The sequence below is a fragment of the Elephantulus edwardii genome, unplaced genomic scaffold (assembly GCF_000299155.1).
Source record: "Elephantulus edwardii isolate Elephantulus edwardi_28Jun2011 unplaced genomic scaffold, EleEdw1.0 scaffold00212, whole genome shotgun sequence".
In the NCBI taxonomy this organism is placed as follows: Eukaryota; Metazoa; Chordata; class Mammalia; order Macroscelidea; family Macroscelididae; genus Elephantulus; species Elephantulus edwardii.
In genome coordinates, this window is record NW_006399962.1 from 4693648 (window position 1) to 4712985 (window position 19338).

The 19338-nt window shown below is 37.8% G+C and overlaps 1 protein-coding gene across 1 annotated transcript in view; it reads left to right on the forward strand.

The window, feature by feature from the left end:
- SARNP (SAP domain containing ribonucleoprotein) overlaps positions 1-19338 on the forward strand; it is a 98677-nt gene that overhangs the window by 24413 nt on the left and 54926 nt on the right. The window contains exons 3-7 of the mRNA XM_006897686.1: positions 2165-2211; positions 2433-2500; positions 11488-11539; positions 12637-12710; positions 13136-13164. Coding sequence (XP_006897748.1) covers positions 2165-2211; positions 2433-2500; positions 11488-11539; positions 12637-12710; positions 13136-13164 — 270 coding nt within the window. The remainder of the gene's footprint in view (positions 1-2164; positions 2212-2432; positions 2501-11487; positions 11540-12636; positions 12711-13135; positions 13165-19338) is intronic.

Genomic DNA, 19338 nt, shown 5'->3' on the forward strand with positions numbered 1-19338 from the left:
TCGATGAGATGGATTGATACAGTGACTAGGGTAATAAGGGTAAGTGTGTCAGAAACAGTAAAATTGGCACAGAATAGAGCGGTTTTCAAGGCTGTTGTGCGTAGGGTCATTATGAGTCTCACTTGAAGGCACATAACAATAACAACATTAACAGGATATTTTTTCTCTTGTGGACTTGATTTCATTTTCTTTAGTTTCAACTTGAGTTTGCATATAAGCTATTGGGCTGTTCCATAGCTGTCCTCTGTCTTTGTTCTGTCTGAAGATACTGAGCTTCTCTGTTTATCTTTTTCCACATATGTAGTCCATTTGATTCATATCTGATCCATCTTTCATAGTTTGTACTCTTTATGTTGTTTTAAAAAGATATTTGCAATGAGTAAGTCATTCTTGGTTAATATTATCATACAGTCTTCTACAATGTTTCTATTGTTGTGTACCATAAAGTCAGAACTGACCGATAGCTGACCCTCTGATGAGTTTTCAGAGGCTGTTACTTGCATGGAAGGAGATTGCCCATCATTCTCCCATGGAGCATTTGGTGACCTCGAACAGGGTGCTTTTGGGATTGCTGCGCAGCTCCTTGCCACTACTACTAGGCCACCAGAGCTCCCTGTATTTCCTAATTATCCTTTATTTCCAGCTTTCACATTCTAATCATAAGTCTTCATTTCATGTTTGATCACTGTTTAAGAAATTGATAAAAATCTTCCATTTCTTTTCTTAGGCTTTAGTGGTATGTGAATTTGAATAACAGCCTTATTAACAGGACTTCAGTTACTGTCCTATCACTGACAACATTGTTGTTCAGAAAAGGTCTCAGAGTAATCTTTTAATCAGTGAATGTGATTTTGTTCCCATTCAGTTTGTTATTCCTGGCTTGTTGCTGTCAAGTTGGAACTGACATATAGCTGACCCTCTGGTAGGTTTTCAAAGGCAGTAAAACAAAAGATTTTAATCAAGAGCAGCTGGTGGGTTCAAACCATGTGCCTTTGGATTGGTAGCACAGCTACTACATTCGATTGCCAGATTTCCCAGCATAGTAAATTTTATTATTGTCCTTATTCAGAATTTTCTGTTCTGATCCATTTAGGTTCACTGATGGCTAGGATATTGATCTTTATTTGTTCCATCTCATTTTTTACAACTTTTTGTTTTCTTAGATTCATATTTTAAACATTTTATGGTTCAGTTATTAATGGATGTTAACAGCTTTCCCCCCTCATTTTGAGTTGTATCACATCAGAAATTAGTGTCTGAAAGCTTTACTCCCTTTTCCATAGTCATGTTTTTAATACCTTTCATCCTGAGGATCTCCTCTTCTGGGACTGTATCAGTTAGTTTGCAACTATTATACATCAAGTTTTTACTGGCTTAATTTTTTTAGAAGTAGTTTGTCAGTCCTCCTTCCTAGTTCGTCTGAATCTGGAAGCTCTGCTGAAACCTGTTGATCATGGATGACCCTGCTAATATTTGAAATACTGTAGCATAGCTTCAAGCATCATAGCAACACAGCCACCACAGTATAACTGACAAGCTGTCACGTCATTATATAGCAGTGCATGATTTGAAAAGCTCTCAAATTTTTTTGTTTCTTGAGATATTAGAAAATATTCCCCACATTGTATATGAGAGATAATCTCTCCTCCGGAAACTCTATGAATGTGGAGAAATGATGAAAGTTATACCAGTGTTCAGGTTTTTCGTTCATAGAGTCGCTTTGAATAGTGTACGACTCGACAGCACTTAACAACAACAGTGCCTTTTACTATGTAGTTATATCTCATCATATGTAATTTTTCAGTCTTTATATTAATATTAGATAGTTGTTGTGTACTGTCAAGTTGGAACCGACCCATATCTGTCCCTGTGGTGGGTTTTCGGAAGCAGTTTATTGCACAGGAGGAGATTGCCCATCCTTCTCCAGTGGAGCAGCTGGTGGCCTTGAACCGCATGCCTTCAAGATTGCAGTGCAGCTTCTTGCCACTAGGCCATCAGAGCTCTCTAATGTTAGATAGAGACACAGTTATTATCTTCTTTCTGTGAAACAATTTATGTGACTGTCAGTTCTGTCTTCCTTCATCATTGAATTTTATTTTTAAGAAAGCAAATTATTGTAATGTTAGCCTAAGTACAGTGACCTGAATGTTTTAATATTCTTTAGCTGAAGAGGAGGCGAATGAAGAAGATGTACTGGGAGATGAAACAGAGGTGAGTTGGAGAGAGTAAGGTTAGTTGCTGGTCTGGCGATGTGCCACTGTGTTGACCATAGTACATATCAATCATTAGAGAACTCAGGTGCTAAATCATTAGGGGAACATAAAAAGGGAGTTAAGGTCCTGAGAAACTGGTTCATTTTGGAGTATTGACATTACTGTTGGTGGATATTTACTCTTGATTTATGTTAATGGTCTTATTTCATTTGGTTTTAGGAAGAAGAGCCAAAGCCCATAGAACTGCCTGTCAAAGAGGAAGAACCTCCTGAAAAAACTGTTGATGTGTAACTATTCCTTTTTTATTCTTTTAATATAGAATACACAGTTGTATTTAATTTTATTTGATATTTCAGTCTCCTCCTTACACATTTCTATTGACTTTTTAATTTCTAATTAGATTAATTTCATTTTCAAGAGTCTTACTTCAATCTAGCTACATGTCCCAGTAAAGCAATGCTGTTTGTCCCTGAGTTAAATTAGGTTGATTAGATCCATGTGACACTTTGAATCCAGACACATTTAGTTTTCCAAATCTTTGTTGTTCTTTGTAAGTTAACTGTAATAGTGAACTAGAGAAATGATCCCAAAAGTATAATCTTAAGATACCCATAATAGATAAATTCTCTCCAAAGAAAGGTAAGACTATTTTTAAGGAATTTCTTAAGGGAAGACAATTTTGGGTAGAGATTATCTTTTAAGCAACACTCTTCTCTCTTGCTTTTTGATTTCATGGTGGAGGATAGAGGAAAGTAGTAGAGTAGAAAGGTAATGTCATTTAAACTGTTCCAGTATTATTAACTGTAAACATTTAGGACTCTCTGTATTTTATGCTCCAGTATATTAAATCCTTCACATTTTTTTCTTCTTGTAGCTTTATTCTTTAATTATAAAATACAGTATGTTGTTGTTTTTGTTATTGTTAGGTGACATTGAGTCAACCACAACCCTAGACAAAAGATATGAATGAACCCTGTTCTGTCCTGTGCCATCTCACATTTCCTAAAACACAAGAGCCCACTGCAGCAGTTACCATGTCAGTCTACCTGATTGAGGATCTTCCTCTCCTCTGACCCTCCACCCATCCCAGCATCATGTCCTTCTCCAAAGAGTAGCCCTTCTAGCAGCATGCCCAAAGTATATGAGGTGAAGCCTCATCATTTTTGCTTCCAAAGAGCACTCTGACTGCACCCTCTCAAAGACATCTGGTTGTTCCCTTGGCTGTACATAGGATGTTCAGTGCTCTTCTCCAACACCACAGCTCAAAGACAATTCTTTTTCTATCATCCATATTCACTGTCCAACTCTCAGATGCATAGCAAGTGATTGCTAAGACTGGCCTGAATCAAATGCACTTTAGTCCTCAAACTGACATTGTTACTCCTCTTTAGAGAGGTCCCTAACTGCAGATTTTCCCAGTGCAATGTCTCTATTTCCTGACTGCTGGTATCAAGGGTGTTAATTGCAGATCTAAGCAAGATGAAGCTTTTGACAACTTTGTATGTAAGAGACTATATTATGTACGCATTTTAAAAAAAAGCAAACACCTTTCTAGGGGTTATACCATGTCCTGGAATAGTCTAGATATACACACATTTACACACTGTCTTTAATTATTTTATATATGGAGATGTTGCTTTTTTAAATTTATTATTAATTTCAGTGAAAATTTACAGAGACTTTGGATTTCCATTCATTCATTGTTGCACTTTTCTCCCCTCCCAACCTTCCCCCTCCCTTGGAAAAGTAAAAGAAAGATTTTTTCATTGTTTTACAATCTCTCCTCCCAAGTCCACTCCACTATGCAGCCTTCACTCTGGACTCCTGTCATGACAAAAAAACGTAATCACTTATGTATAACCCTTTTAAACAATTTTCTCCCTCATCTGTTTCAATCAATATACATTATTGAACCCATCTTTCTCAGTCTCCCCCAACCCCTGTGGCAGTCCTGTTTTACAATAGTGGCACCATGCAGTATTTGTCCTTTTGTGACTGAGTTACTTTACTCTGCATAATGTCCTCCAGGGTCATCCATTTTGAATAATACTTCACGAGTTCCTTGTTTTTCAATGCAGCATAGTAATCCATTGTGTGAATATACCACAGCTTCTCTATCCAGTCGTTTGTTGATGGTATATATGGAGATATTTCTAATGCATAACTTAGGGATACTACATGTGTACTTCTAAACCACTGCAATTAAGTCATGCAAAATTTTTTAATTACCCAGTCTGTATAGGAGCAAACCTGTTAGTGTGACTATTATTCAAATGTATATACCAACTACTAAAGCTAGATTTGAAGAAACTGAGGATTTCAGCCAACTTTCGTAGTCTGATATTGATCGAGCATATAATCAAGATGTATTGTTAATAACTGATAACTGTAATGTAAAAGTTAGAAACAAAGAGGAAGAATTTCTAGTTGGAAAATAGGGCTTTTTGACAGAAAAGAAGCTGGATATCAAATGATAGAATTTTGTACTATTAATTATTTATTCATTGAAAATGTTTTTTAAAAAAACAAGCAGAGACTATGCACATGAACTTCACCTCATAGACTGACTACATAGGAATCAGATTGACTACATCTGTGGAAGGAGTCAGTGGAGAAGTTCACTATTGGCAGTCAAAACCAGGTGAGGGGCTAACTGTGGAACCATCAACTGCAAGGTCAAATAGAAGGTGAAGAAAATGAAAAGAAATTCATGAGAGCCAAAATAGGACTTTGAGTGTATCTCAGCTGAATTTTTAAAGCATCTAAAGAATAGATTTGATGTGCTAGAACACTAGTAACCAAAGACCAGATAAAAGTGATTACAAAGACAAGGAAGAAAGAAAACACCAAAATAGATGTCAGAAAAGACTCTGAAACTTGTGCTAGAATATAAAGAAACTAAAGGAAAGGATCAAAGGATGGAGTAAGATAGATGAACAGATTTCAAAGGGCATTTTTAGAAAATAGAGCATAGTATTATGAAATATCAAAGACTTGGAGTTAGAAAATCAGAAGGGATGAAGATGCTTAGCATTTCTCAAGCTAAAAGAACTGAAAAACAAATTCAAGCCTCATGTTATGATACTGAAAGAAGGATTCTATAGGCAAAAAAATTTAATGATGCAGAAGGCTTTAAGAGAATATAATAGGGAGCTCTGGTGGCCTAATGGCAAGAAGCTGCACTACAATCCCGAAGACATGTGGTTTGAATCAACCAGATTCTCTGCTGGAGAAGGAGGGGCAGTCTTCCTTTGCCAGTCGGGTCCAATTTCTGTGGTGTACAACAAGGGTGCGGGGGAAGAGAGAGAAATAGGAGGAATACAGAGTCATTGTATCAGAAAAGAATTGATCAGTGCAGAAAACCATTTAAGGAAGTAACATATGCCTACAAACCAATGGTGCTGAAGTCTAAGGTATACTGAAGACAGTGGGGTGGGGGGAAAGGCTCCAGTAGTTGAAGTGTTTCCACTAATGGAGACGTTTCAATAAAGAGATGCAGCCTTGTTTATGCCAGGAAATTTGTAAAATTACTGAGTGGAAGAGATCAAAGTTTGTGCTCATACCAGAAAAGGTAATCCACTGAAATGTGGGAATTTTCAAACAATATCATCAGAATCACACACAACTAAAATTTTACTAGAGATTATTGAAAAAAGTCTGGACTAGTTAATTGGTATCCTTTCACTATATAAGAAGAATCTGTGCACTTGAACAACATGGGTGAGACATAACAGACTATACTATGGACTCTTAACAAGCAAATTTATCGTGGAGGAAGTGCAGTGAGGGTACTCCTTAGAAAAGGTTGTTGGAAGCTATCACATAGTTTGGAGAGGCTGTGAAGAAGTACCAGTCCTTGGAAAAACAAGATCATCCTGAAGAAGTAGAAGACAAGAGAGGGAGAGCTGTATGGTGGTAGACTAACAGTTGTCTTTATTTAGCCTTAGTTAGCCCCTCTGGTATCCAGCTACCTTACCTGCAGACTCATGTTCTTACAAATCAGCATTAGCTGTGGGACTAGTATAAATGAAAGAGTGCTTCCCCATGCTAAGCAGCAGGGCTTGTGGCTGCAAGACATTGGTGAGAACAAGACCCTACTGGTAGAGAAACTGTGGCATTGCTGTGGACAAATGGTGGCAAGGTGTGACCAGAATCTTCTTGCATTTGTGCTGGCCACAGTTGAATTTTGCTATTCTTGCCTTTGATGGTAGAAGGGAAAGCTGTTTGCTGAATTGAAACCAGAGCCTAGACTAACTTGAGGACTAGTACTGTAGAATAGTTGGGTTAAAACCTGGACTTTCTTTGGAAGATATTATGATATTCTTTGCCTTCCCCACTCTCCAGCTTCCTTCTCTAATAAACCCCATTGTTGGTACCATAACTGTGAGTCAGCAAGAACAGATGAACCTCTTGATGCTGGTGGGCCTTTACAGGATCCATGGGATTGGCTACCTGATTTGCTTTCTGCTCTGGGGTGGTGAGAAGCTGTGTTATTCTTTCTCCCTCTGGTCCTTTCAGAGAGAGGCTCTTGGTCCTGTGCCTTTATGGCCTGTTTCCTGCTTATTAAGAAGCCCTGGTGGTATAGTGTTTCATGTTTTGGAATGCAACCAAAAGTCTATAATTTAGATCTACTAGCTTCTCCAAGGGAGAAAGATGGGTGGTCATCTCATAAAAATTTCATGCCTCAGAATCCTGTTGGAGGAGCACTAGGCTCAATATGATAGGAGTGGTTTGGCATTTTTTGGGGGTTGGTGAAGCAATATTTAAATGTTGGCTGAACTATACTAAGCCTGGTCCTAAGTGTTTTCCATGTCTTTTCATTTAATCCTCACACTATCATTATGAAGTAGTGATAACAACATAGAGATCAGTTTGCCTAGTGGACAGAAAGTGATGCCACCAAGCCAAAGGTGGATGACTTTGATCCGCAGCCCTCAGGCCTGTTTTTGTTTTTGGTGAAACATTCTTCTAGGTCATATAGCACTGGTGCGTCCACTTGCCATACAGAGGTAACGTGTGGTTGCTGTAAAGCTGAACACTGACACTGATATGTCAAATGGGATAGATAATGGTTACCCATGGTGGATAGTGTTTGGTGTAGCTCCCTGATTAAAACAAACTTGGAGGCAGGAGTGTCGTCTACTTCGGTAATAGCTTGCCTCTGGAAACCCTATGAACCTGGAGAAAGGATGAAAGTCACACAAGTATTGAGGACTTTCGTTCATAGGGTCACTATGAGTTGCCTACGACTCGACATTTAACAACAACAATTAGTCATTCATCTCTTTTTTTTTGTCTGTTATGTAAAATTGCAGTTACATACAACAAAAGTTATGAAGTATAATACACTTCTAACCATTTACTATCACCCAGATTTAGTAGTCCTCTACTTTGAAATTTTTCTTTCCTGCAGCTCCAGTCTATGAATGAACAGTATTATGCTGGTCATTTGATGGATATTTACAGTTGTTGTATGACGTTGAGTTCGAACCAACTCATAGCTGACCCTCAAGAGGGTTTTCAGAGGCAGTAAATCAGATGGGAGGAGATTGTGGTTTCCAACCGCTGTCTTTTGGATTGCCACACTGCTTCTTACCACTAGGCCACCAGTATTTATAGTAATAAAAGAATATACTGCTTGTTGGCTCTCTGCTCCTCATCGATCCAGATTGCCCTTTCTTCTTGTGCAGCCTCAGCCGTATCCCTGAGACACAGTGGTGAAGGTCAGAGTAAACGGATTGGGCCGCATTGGGCGCCTGGTCACTCTAGCAAATTGGATGTTGTTGCCATCAATGATCCCTTCGTTGACCTCAACTACATGGTCTATATGTTTCAATATGATTCCACCCATGGCAAGTTCAACAGCATTGTCAAGCCTGAGAGTGGGAAGCTGGTCATTAATGGGAAAGCCATCACTATATTTCAGGAGCGAGATCCCGCCAACATCAAGTGGGGTGATGCTGGTGCTGAGTATGTTGTGGAGTCCACTGGTGTCTTCAAAACCTTGGAGAAGGCTGGGGCTCACTTGAAGGGTGGTGCCAAACGGGTGATCATCTCTGCTCCTTCTGCCGATGCCCCCATGTTTGTGATGGGAGTAAACCATGAAAAGTATGACAACTCTCTCAAGATTGTCAGCAATGCCTCCTGCACCACCAACTGCTTGGCTCCCCTGGCCAAGGTCATCCATGACAACTTCGACATTGTAGAGGGACTCATGACCACAATCCTTGCCATCACTACCACCCAGAAGACTGTGGATGGCCCCTCTGGAAAGCTGTGGCATGATGGCCGTGGAGCTGCCCGGAACATCATTCCTGCATCTACTGGCGCTGCCAAGGCCGTGGGCAAGGTCATCCCTGAACTGAGTGGGAAACTTACCGGCATGGCTTTCCGTGTCCCCACCCCCAATGTGTCAGTTGTGGACCTGACCTGCCGTCTGGAGAAAGCTGCCAAATATGATGACATCAAGAAAGTAGTAAAGCAGGTATCAGAAGGGCATTCTGGGATACACTGAAGATCAGGTTGTCTCCTGTGACTTTAATAGTGACACCCACTCTTCCTTTGATGCTTGGGGCTGGCGTTGCCCTGAACGACCACTTTGTCAAACTCATTTCCTGGTATGACAATGAATTTGGCTACAGCATCTGGGTGATCGACCAATGGTTCACATGGCCTCCAAAGAATAAGAGCCCCTTGGACTACCAGCCCCAGCAATAGCACTAGAAGAGAGATAGAGAGGCCCTCAGCTGCTGGGGAGTCCTTGCCCCAACTTGATCCTCCCCCACACTGAGAATCTCACATCCTTGACACAAGTTTCCATCAAATCCCCCTGAGAAAGGGGAGGGGCTTGGAGAGCCCATCTTGTCATGTACCATCAATAAAGTACACTGTACTCAGCCAAAAAAAAAAAAAAAGAATATACTGCTTATTTCTTTCAAACAATTTTTATACTTATGTAAATAAATGCCTACTAGTGAGCTTGTTTGTTGTTATGTGCCTTCGAGTTGGCTGTGACCCATAGCCACCCCCTATATCTATATAAGCAGCTCTGAAGCCTGCCCTGTCCTAATCCAATATATAGGGTTTTGTATTTAACATTTTCATAAATTATATTAGATAACACTACTTTCTGAAGCCAATTAGTTATTATCCCATCATAAGACATTATTAAATATACCCAAAACCAAACCCACTGCTATCCAGTAAGTTCTTGTTCATTGTCACCATCCATCAGGTTTCTATGACTGTGCTATAAATTTTAATGAGAGGGAACTATCCATTTTTCTCCCTCAACAGCTGCTAGATTCCAATAATTGACTGGCCTTTTGTTTAGCAGCATAAAACAACTCATTCTGCCAGTTATTAAATATAGTGCCTTATTAAAATTACTTTATTAGAAAAGCTTTGAAACCTATTTCAGTGACTTCTGGATAAGAAAGAACATCAGGTAAATTAGTAGCTTGAATGAGATATAAAAGTTTACAGATGTTCTTTAACTTTTGTTAGTAAAGTTCAAAACAAGGAAATTATAAGTTGCTTTTGTGAAGGATTTTCATGATTAGATTGAGGCATATTAGAGAAAGGTTTTAGTTCCTTATAGTTTAGGCAATGTTTAAGATACGACTTTGAGTAGAAGAGGCAGATTTCTCTGTGAAGAGTGGAAATTTTCCTTGAATCTCAGCAGTAAATTATGTTTATTGCTTACATTTAATTGAGACTAGGTTAATTGGAATAGAGTCAAAGGTTCCCTTCTTACATGAGGCTTATGTCAATTATACTTCAGAATAGGAATGTGGAGGAAGTCATTAGCTTGGAGTTGGAGAGCACTGTTATTTTCATGTCTTTCACTTCAGTAAAACATTAAACTTACTTGGCCTTTTCCTTCTGAAAAAGATAAAGATGGAACAGGAAAAATGGCTAGAATTTAGAAATTTATTAAGATTATAAAGGATAAAGATGGAATAGGAAAAATGGGTAGAATTTACTTATTTATTAAATTAAGATTATTCAGGGTTAATTTTAGGTCTTTTAACTATTTAGATCTCCTTTCTTCCTCTTTTTCCTGAGGTCTTCCAAGAGTATACTCTATGTCTAGTTTGATTTCTCCCCCTTCCTCAGCCAAAGGAGCTCTGGGGATGTAGTCTATAGAGAGTTGTACTGTTGACCCAAGGATGGTGCCATTCTGGTGCCTTGAATCCACCAGGATGGACAGTCTCCTCCCAGGGATTATCAAGCCTTGAAAGCCCTGGGGGAAGGGGGTGTCAGTTAAGAAGAATGGGAATGAGTTTTTCCCTCAGCCAAGGCAGTAGGACTTAAATATTGTAGGATGTAGTTATGGTCAGCAGGGGGCACCCATTACTTGTCTAGGGACTTTGGGAAAAAAAGTTTCAGTTCCAGAATTGCTTCCTCTGAAAATGTCATTAAACCATTACTACCTTTCAAGGCATCAAATGGGAATAGTGTCCGGGATATTGGAACAAAAGCCACCCATATCTCTAAATGAGAGTCCTTAATGAGACTGGTTATGACCCACTGTTTTATGGGAGTTGTTTGGTGGAGGGTTAATTCCCTTCCATTTATCCTGGGTACTTCCGAACTTTGTCTCCCACCCCTATGGTCTTTTGTTTTCTCCTAAACCTTTTGACCACTAACTTACCATGTTTTCCTAACTCAAATTCCCCTTGCCCTTTTTTTCTTCTCATCCGCTTTGGCATTTTTATTTGTCCCATTTTGACTGTTACAGCTGGAGCTATGGCCCCATGGGTAAATAAAGGATTTGTAAAAGAAGGAAACTAGGGCCTGTTAGTTAGAACGCTTATTAATTGTTGTGATGAAAATCGAACTGTTATTTAAGTGAGAACTGGAAGATTAGACATTACTGCAAAAGTAAACTAGAAGTTCTTAAAGCAAATGAAGTAGGTGATAGTACTATTTCCCTTCACCTCAATATATTTAACTAGTATATTACTTCTTTCTTCAATAAATAAAAATTTGAACTGCTGTAGTGATGATGGTTCAAAGGCCAAAATTCTAATGGATTTTGTGGTGGGTTTTTTGTTTTGTATTTTGGGGTGGTTTTGTTTGTTTGGTTGGTTTGGTTTTTTTTTGTTTTGTTTTGTTGTTTTTTCAGCCTAAGAGGATAGTGGAGAGAAATGGGGCAGAGAATATTACTTAGATAAATTCCTGTATATGGCCCTAGGTTTTGGTGTAAAATACCAGTTTTGCTTTTTGTTACTTGTTTTTGTTTTGTTTTTAAATCTTTGTTGTTTTCTAGGGCAGCAGAAAAGAAAGTGGTAAAAATTACATCTGAAATACCACAGACTGAGGTAGGCATTCTCTTCCTGTTATTTCTGCTCCCTATTTGATGGACAGTCTTTTCATTTGTCTGTTACCTTTTATTCTTTTTGCACTGTTTAAAAAAATTTCTTCGTAAGCAGAAAATCTGTACTCTCAGATTTTGTAATATTTTTTCACCAACTACATGAAGGAAAATATTTGGGCTAGCCTTGTAGGTAGGCACCTTTGAAGTCTTAGTATTTTTTGTTTCTTTTGGGGGGAGACTAGGGATAAATCCTGGGGTCTCAGAGATTGTTCTTCCTAAAATGTTAACAAATGTACCATTAGGATTAGGGAGGGTTGTACTTTAGAAGAAAAGTAATAGAGAAGTAAGTTACTCTTAAATTGCTACTCATTGACAGATGAAATTTGTCCAAATTCTGTTTCAAAGATCTCTGTAACTAAGTTCTAGTCAAAATCTTGTGTGTTTTGTAACCTTAAAGTAGAGAATTTTTAAACTCTTTTATATTGGTATAGAACAAGACTGCCTCATTACCGAACCAGTGTGTTGGAGTCATGTTCTTCCTTTGATACCTTTTCACACATCAACCAAATTGTATAGAATGTGGATTTTGTTTTGTTTCTTTTGTTTTTAAGATATGGATGTAATCTTTTTGTGTTTGCTTTGTGGAAAAAGCTGTTGAGTTAAAGACTTAGGATATAAACACTGAGAATCCTCTAGGATTGTCAGTATTCTTACTTAAGACCTTAAGAAATTAGGGGAATATAGGGAAAGTGGGAATAGATAATGAACACTGAATGGAGGAAAAAATGTTTAAAAGGAATATATGATTAGGCATTATTTGTATGTCAGCAGTCCAGGTTAAGAGGTACGTAGCAAAAGTGGACTAAGAAAAGGGTGGGAAGTGGGGAAAGGAGGAAATTGTGCAATGATGAATGAATTTTTTAAAGTGAACTGGAGGGGTATATAGGCGAATGAATGAAAATCCAACTTTCCTGTAAACTTTCATTAAAATCACAATAAACAAAAAAATTGTTCCTGATGTTCTAAAAGACACTCATTTCTAACCAGCTTTTCTCGTAAATAAATTTTTCTCTTCCTTTTCTTTTACCTATTACCACTTAGAGAATGCAAAAAAGGGCTGAACGATTCAACGTACCTGTGAGTTTGGAGAGTAAGAAAGCTGCCCGGGCAGCTAGGTAAGTGTCACCAGTCTTTTAGGCCTGAGATGGTTTTAGATATAATTGTTCATTTTAAATGGGAAAGAGACTTGGTTGGCCAAGAGAACACACATTCTTGGGCCCTATTCAGAACATCTGCTGACTTGGCTGTAATAGCTTTAGAATGGTTTTTATTATTGAGCATAGTTGGGTTTTTTTAATAGGCCATAATCAAGAATAAGCTCCTATGTCTTTTTTTTTCTGGTAGAACTTCCTTTTAGTTATTCTCTCAACTTGTGAGAAGAGGAGTAAACTGAACCTCTTTCATGGAGTTGTTAGAATTAGCTAATGATTGCAAAGATTGAGATCACAAGCCAGAAGTGCCATATGTACACTTGACACGGAGACAGACAACCAGAAGTGTGAACCGCTTCCTAAAATTTAGTATGTTTTTCTTTCTACAGGTTTGGAATTTCTGCAGTTTCAACAAAAGGTATGAGTATAAAGTCTCTCCAGAAAAAGTTATTTTTATGTTGGCTTTTTTTCAGGTATAATTTTTTTCAGTTGGAGTGAACTTTTTAGCTTTAGAAGAACTTAACAGGTTAGACCATTCATCTCTTTGCTGAGCAGATACATGAAGAAAGTACTGAAATTAAGAGAAAGGATAGGAGAAAGTGAGTGCTAACATTTGTCTTCCTTTTTCTTGAACTCATGAAAAACTTTACTGGTACCTTTCTTACTATTGGTATCTCAACTCAGCATATAATTTATATGTATACCTAACCATTGTTATTCTGACTAATGTAAGTGATAAAAGGGAAAGAAGAATGTCTTTTATCTAGCACTTTTATTTCTAGGCATTTTGCTTAAGGAGTAATAATGGGTGTGTTTAAGGATTTAGCCACAAGGATTGTCACAATTTTTATGATTCATATCTAAAACCATAACATGTAATGGTGAATTCATTAAATAAAAGTGTACCATAGAGTAATAAAAGAACTGTACATATAAAAAATTATATTGAAGCATATTTGTGAAAATACTAAGTGAAAAAAACAAGTTAAAATTTTTAATTTAGTGAAAGTTTTCAGAGAGATTGGTTTCATTCGTGTATGCATGTGTTACAAAACTTTATTAGCAGTGCTTTTCCTTTTTAATTTTAGTAAGTGTACATTGATAGGAAAAAACTAAAAGAACATAGATTGTTCATACTCATGATATTGCTCTAATTTTGAGTGACATTATCCTTGTTTTTAAAATTTCAGTGAATGTGTTTTACCTTTGTAATAAGTTAGGGGAAGGACATTTTATTAACATAATTAGACTTTTCAGGGAATTATTATTTAAATAGAGCTTTTTCTAGTGACCTGTGAACAAAGTTAAATGTGTTAAAGAAATGTTTTCGAAGATCTTGTGGTTTTTAGTTTCTAATTTTCTTTTTTTCATGTAGTGTTTGCTGTATTTTAAAAGATAAAATTCTGGTCACTATCATTAAATGTTTTCCCAATAAAATAGTTTCTAACTTTTGCTTATATCAAGAGATAAAATTTTAAAGGTACAACAAAACCCAAAATGATTAAAAACCTTGTTTACACATTAAATATAGAATGCCTGAAAACATAATAGTTACTGCAAGGTAGAAACTAAATTAGTACTTATTGTAAGGAGGAAATTTAATTGGTAAAGTAATATATAGAGCAGTAGCAATTCAAAAGATTAGAGTTAAGAGACAGTGACTTTATACTTATGGGAGAACAGCTTAGAAAAGAAGAATGATTGTATACCTCTCTCTCTAGAGAATATAATCACAAAGGATGTAATCAGTGCCACAGAATGAATTGTACACATAGAAGTGGTTGAATTCATATATGTTTGCATTATTTATTCTCAACAACAAATACAATTTTAAATGTTTAAAAATTATGTAGCTAGCATATGTGCATTATTCATATAGTTCTGACATCCCAGAATTAGAACTACTTTTTAATACAATTTTAAAGATGTTACTGTTCTTTGAATGAGAACAGAAAGCTACCTGATAGTTCCTGTTAGTTAATAAATTGGAGAAAAGTACTGAATAATGTACTGCCAAAAGAACAAACAGATATGTCTTGGAGAAAGTGCAGCCAGACTACTCCTTAGAGACAAAGATAGTGAAGTTCATCTCATACTGTGGGCATGTTGTTAGGAAGGACTGGTCTTTGGAAAGGATATCATGCTTGGAAAGGTTAGCAAAAGAGAGGAAGACCCTCAATAAGTTGGATTGACATAGTCATCACAGCAGTAGACTCATATATTTCAGAAATTACAGGATAGGACAGAATTCAGATCTTTTGTTCATAGGGTTGATATGAGTCATACTCAAGTTGATGACACCTGACAACAGCAGTAGTTTCTAGCTGATGGATTTTGGAAAAAATAAAATCCATACAGGAGTACTTGCAGTGAAGAGTAGAGAACTAAGTATAAAGTTGAGCTCTCTTAAAATTCAGTAGAGTTTGACGTAAACTATTAGTGAAAAAAAAGTCGGAATGTTTCTGTTTGGATTGTGAGACTTCTGTCACATACTTTCAGCATCTTACCAGGAGGGATCAGTCTTTGAAGAAGGCCATCTTCCAAAAAGTAGTTGTTTTTGTTGTTGTTGTTGATTGTAGTCAAGCATGACTTAAAGCAACTCTTTGAACAAAAGACCTAATGTCTTTCTATAACTATTGTCATTTTTCCAAGTTCATAGAGTTTCCATAGGCATGTGGTTTAGGACTTGGATGCCACTCCTTCCAAACCTGTTTTACAACTGGAAGTTTAACCACTGTCCACATTGGGAAACCATTATGGCATTTCACACTCAGGGGCATAAGGTTCAGCATCACAGCAAACCCAGATCACCTCAGTACAGCAAATTGGGCAAAGAGTGATGTACAAAGTAGAATGTTCCTCCAAAATATAACACTAGTCTCAGTTTGTAACGGTTAGGTGTTGTCAGGTTGAATACGACGCATAGTGATCCTATGAAAAAAAGACCTGAACTCTATTCTACAATTAACATTATTTCTTTATGCTGATAGAAAGTAGAAGAAGGAGACCTAGATGAGATTTTTTGGCATAGTAGTTTCAACAGTGCACTTAACCACAGCAGAGACTGGGAGACTGGCACTGGATTGGTCAGGGTTTTATTCTGTTCTGTTCTACATAGAGTCACTATGAGCTGGACCTGAGTCAAGAGTACTTAACAAACTGAGGTAGTTAACAAACTGAGGTTAGAGTTGAACCTACAGGCTAGTTGATGTTTGCTAATACTGAACACTGAAGATATATTGCATTGGGAAAGTCTGCAGTCAGAGACCTCTCTGAATTATTATATTTTTTTCTTTGCACATTTTTATTTCTTTTTTTAATTAATTTTAAAGTTTAAAGAGACTTAGGATTTCCATTCATTCATTGTTGCACTTTTCTACCTGCCCACCCCTCCCTCCAATTCGCTCTTCTCTTTCCAAAGTAAAAGAAAAATTCCTTCAGTGTAAGACAATTCCTCCCCCCAAGTACACTCTACTGTGCTGCATTCATTCAGGACTCCTGTCATGACAATAATACCTAATCATATATCCCCCCGAAACGGTTCTCTCCCTCATCTGTTTCAATGCAGTATCCATTATTTATCCCCTCTTCCTTCGTCTTCCCTCAGCCCTGATGTCAGTCCCATTTTACATCAGTGGCCCTATGCAACAGTTGTTCTTTTTTTATTATTATTATTATTAAATTTTATTAATTTTAATGAACATTTACAGAGATTTTGGGTTTTCATTCTCTCTAAATTATTGAGGAGCAATGGTATCAGTTTGGGGACTAAAGTGTGTCTGATTCAAGCCATAGTGTTTCCAGTCACTTGCTATACCTCTTGAGAGCTGAACAGTGAATAAAGATGATGGAAGAAAAACTATACCTTTGAATATGTAGTGTTGGAAGAGAGTACTAAATATTCTGTGGACTGCCAAAAGAACAAACAAATATGTCTTGGAGAAAGTGTACCCAGAGTACTCGTTGGCAGCATAGATGATAATATCTTCATCTCATATATTTTGGGCATGTTGCTAGAAGAAGGATATTTTTTGGAGAGGTGCATCATGTGTGGAAGGGTGGAGAATCGTTGAAGGAGAGGAAGACCCTTGGCCAGGTGGATTGACACAGTGACTGCCGCAGTGGGCTGTTGTTGTTAAGTGTCATCAAGTCACAGGCAACTCATAACAACCCTATGAAGGAGAGTACTCAACATTTGTGTGTCTTTCATCCTCTCCAGGTTCATAGGGTTTCCGGAGGCAAGCTATTACGGAAGTGGATACCACTCTTGCTTTCAAGCTTGTTTTAATCGGGGAGCTCCATCCCACACTGTCCTCCTTGGGTAACCAATTATTAACGCATTTGACACATCAGTGTTCAGTGTCACAGTGTTCAGCCTCACAACAACCACAAGTTACCACTGTATGGCAAGTGGACACACCAGGGCTATACAACCCAGAGGAATGTTTGAACAAAAATAATGAAAGATAGGCCCGAGAGCCGCAGATTAAAAGTCACCTGCCTTTGGCTTGGTAACATCGCTTTCTGTCCACTGGGCCAACTGATCTCTCTCTATGTTGATGTTAAGTGCCATCGAGTCCCAGGCGACTCATAGTGACCCTGTGAAGGAGAGTCCTCAACGCTATATAGTGTGTCAGAAGTTATGAGGATGGTGCAGGATAGGACAAGGTTCATATCTGCTTTTCTTAGGGTCCCTGTTGGTCGTACCTGACTTGATGGTACCTGAAAATAACAATACTGAATATTAGGGAGCTCTGGCCACCCAAAAGCAAGCCACCACCTGTTCCTTGGGAGAAAGAGTGACAGTCTTTAGTGCACTTAGAGTTTCTGAAACCTGCTGGAAGATCATCTTTAAGTCATTTCCAGCTGGACTGCAGTGAGTGTGAGCCAGTACTGAGTACTAAATTAAGGACAGGACATTAGCATTAAGAGGTTATAATTTCTGTGCATGACAGCAATTTTGGAACATTGTGGAATGGGCTGGGAGTGGGGGAGAAAATGTGCAACAATGAGAAAATTAAAAAGAGGCCATAATTTCAACTCATTATTATATTGACAGTAATTCTGTTGTTTTGTCCAGTTGGAGTATCTTTCTTTCTTCCCCATTCCCTTTATTTTTTCCCCCTTTTTTTATTTTGAGGGGGAGCTTTATAAGTCATCTACCACATGGTTAGTACTAGGGAACTCTGGTGACTTAGTGATAAGGGGTTGCCATGCCAACCCAAAGACACACACAGTTCAAATTCCCAGTTGCTCCAAGGGAGAAAGATGGGTATTCTCCTCTCTTAGGATTTTATTACCTTTGAAAACTTGCTGGAGGGTCAGCAATGTGTTAGTTCTGGTTTGATGATATATAACAACCACCATATAATATAGTTCATTCATTTAAAGTATACAAGTCATTTAGGTTTGTTTGTTTATTTAATAGGATCTGTAGCCACAACAGTCTTTAATTTTTTTACCACAACACCCCATAAATCTTGTATTCATTACCAGTTGTTTTCCATTCTAGTTCTAAGTAATAATTAACCTTTTTATGTGTGTCTGTATGTTGGCCTTTTCTGGGCATGTCATATAAATGTAATCATATAATATGTAGTCTTTTGTGACTGACTTTATTAATGTTTTAATCATTCACTCTTATATCACTTTATTTCTTTCCTATTTTCTTAATTTCTATTTTTCTGATGAGTAAGATTTCCATTGTATTCAGATACACCTTGGAGATAATTGCCAGTTCAGTTCCACGTCACTACAGTAAAGGAAATACTGCAATAAAGCAAACTACGTGAATTCTTTTGTTGGATTTTTTTTGTTGTTTTGTTAACCTTGAGGAAATTGGAATCTCAGAACACTTGATCGTGCTTATATGAAACCTATACTTAGAACAAGAAGCAGTCCTCAGAACAGAGCAAGGAAACACTGTATGGTTCAAAATCAGGAAAGGAGTGTGTCAGGGATGCATCCTGTCCCTGTACTTTTTCGTCTGTATGCAGAACAGATTATTCGGGAAGCCGGGCTTTTTAAGGATCAGAGGAAGACTGATTAATGACCTACAATATGCAGATGATACAACCTTGCTTGCTGAAACTGAAAAAGACCTGAAGTACTTGGTGCAAAAAAGGTCAAAGACTATGTAGTCTTCAATATGAATTGAAGCTCAACATCAAGGAAACAAAGGTTCTCCCCACCTGGCAGCACCATATTAGATGGAGAAGAGATTGAGGGTGTTAGTCATTACAGCTTGCTCGGATCCACAATCAACACTCTTAATTAACACCAGTCAGGAAATTAAAAGACAAATTACACTGGGAAAAATCTGCTGTTGTGGACCTCTCCAGAAGAGCAACCATGTCAGTCTGGATACAAAGGTGTGCCTAATCCAGGCCATGGTCTTCTTAATTAGTTGTTAGCTTCAGAGAGTTGGACCATGACTAAGGATGACAGAAGAAGAATAGATGCCTTCAAGTTATGGTGCTGGAGAAGAGTCTTGAACATACTATGGACTGCCAAGAAAAGAAATCGGTCTGCCGTAGAGAGGGTGAAGCCAAGTCTTTCCTTGGAGGTTAGGATTTTGAAGCTAAAGGTTGCT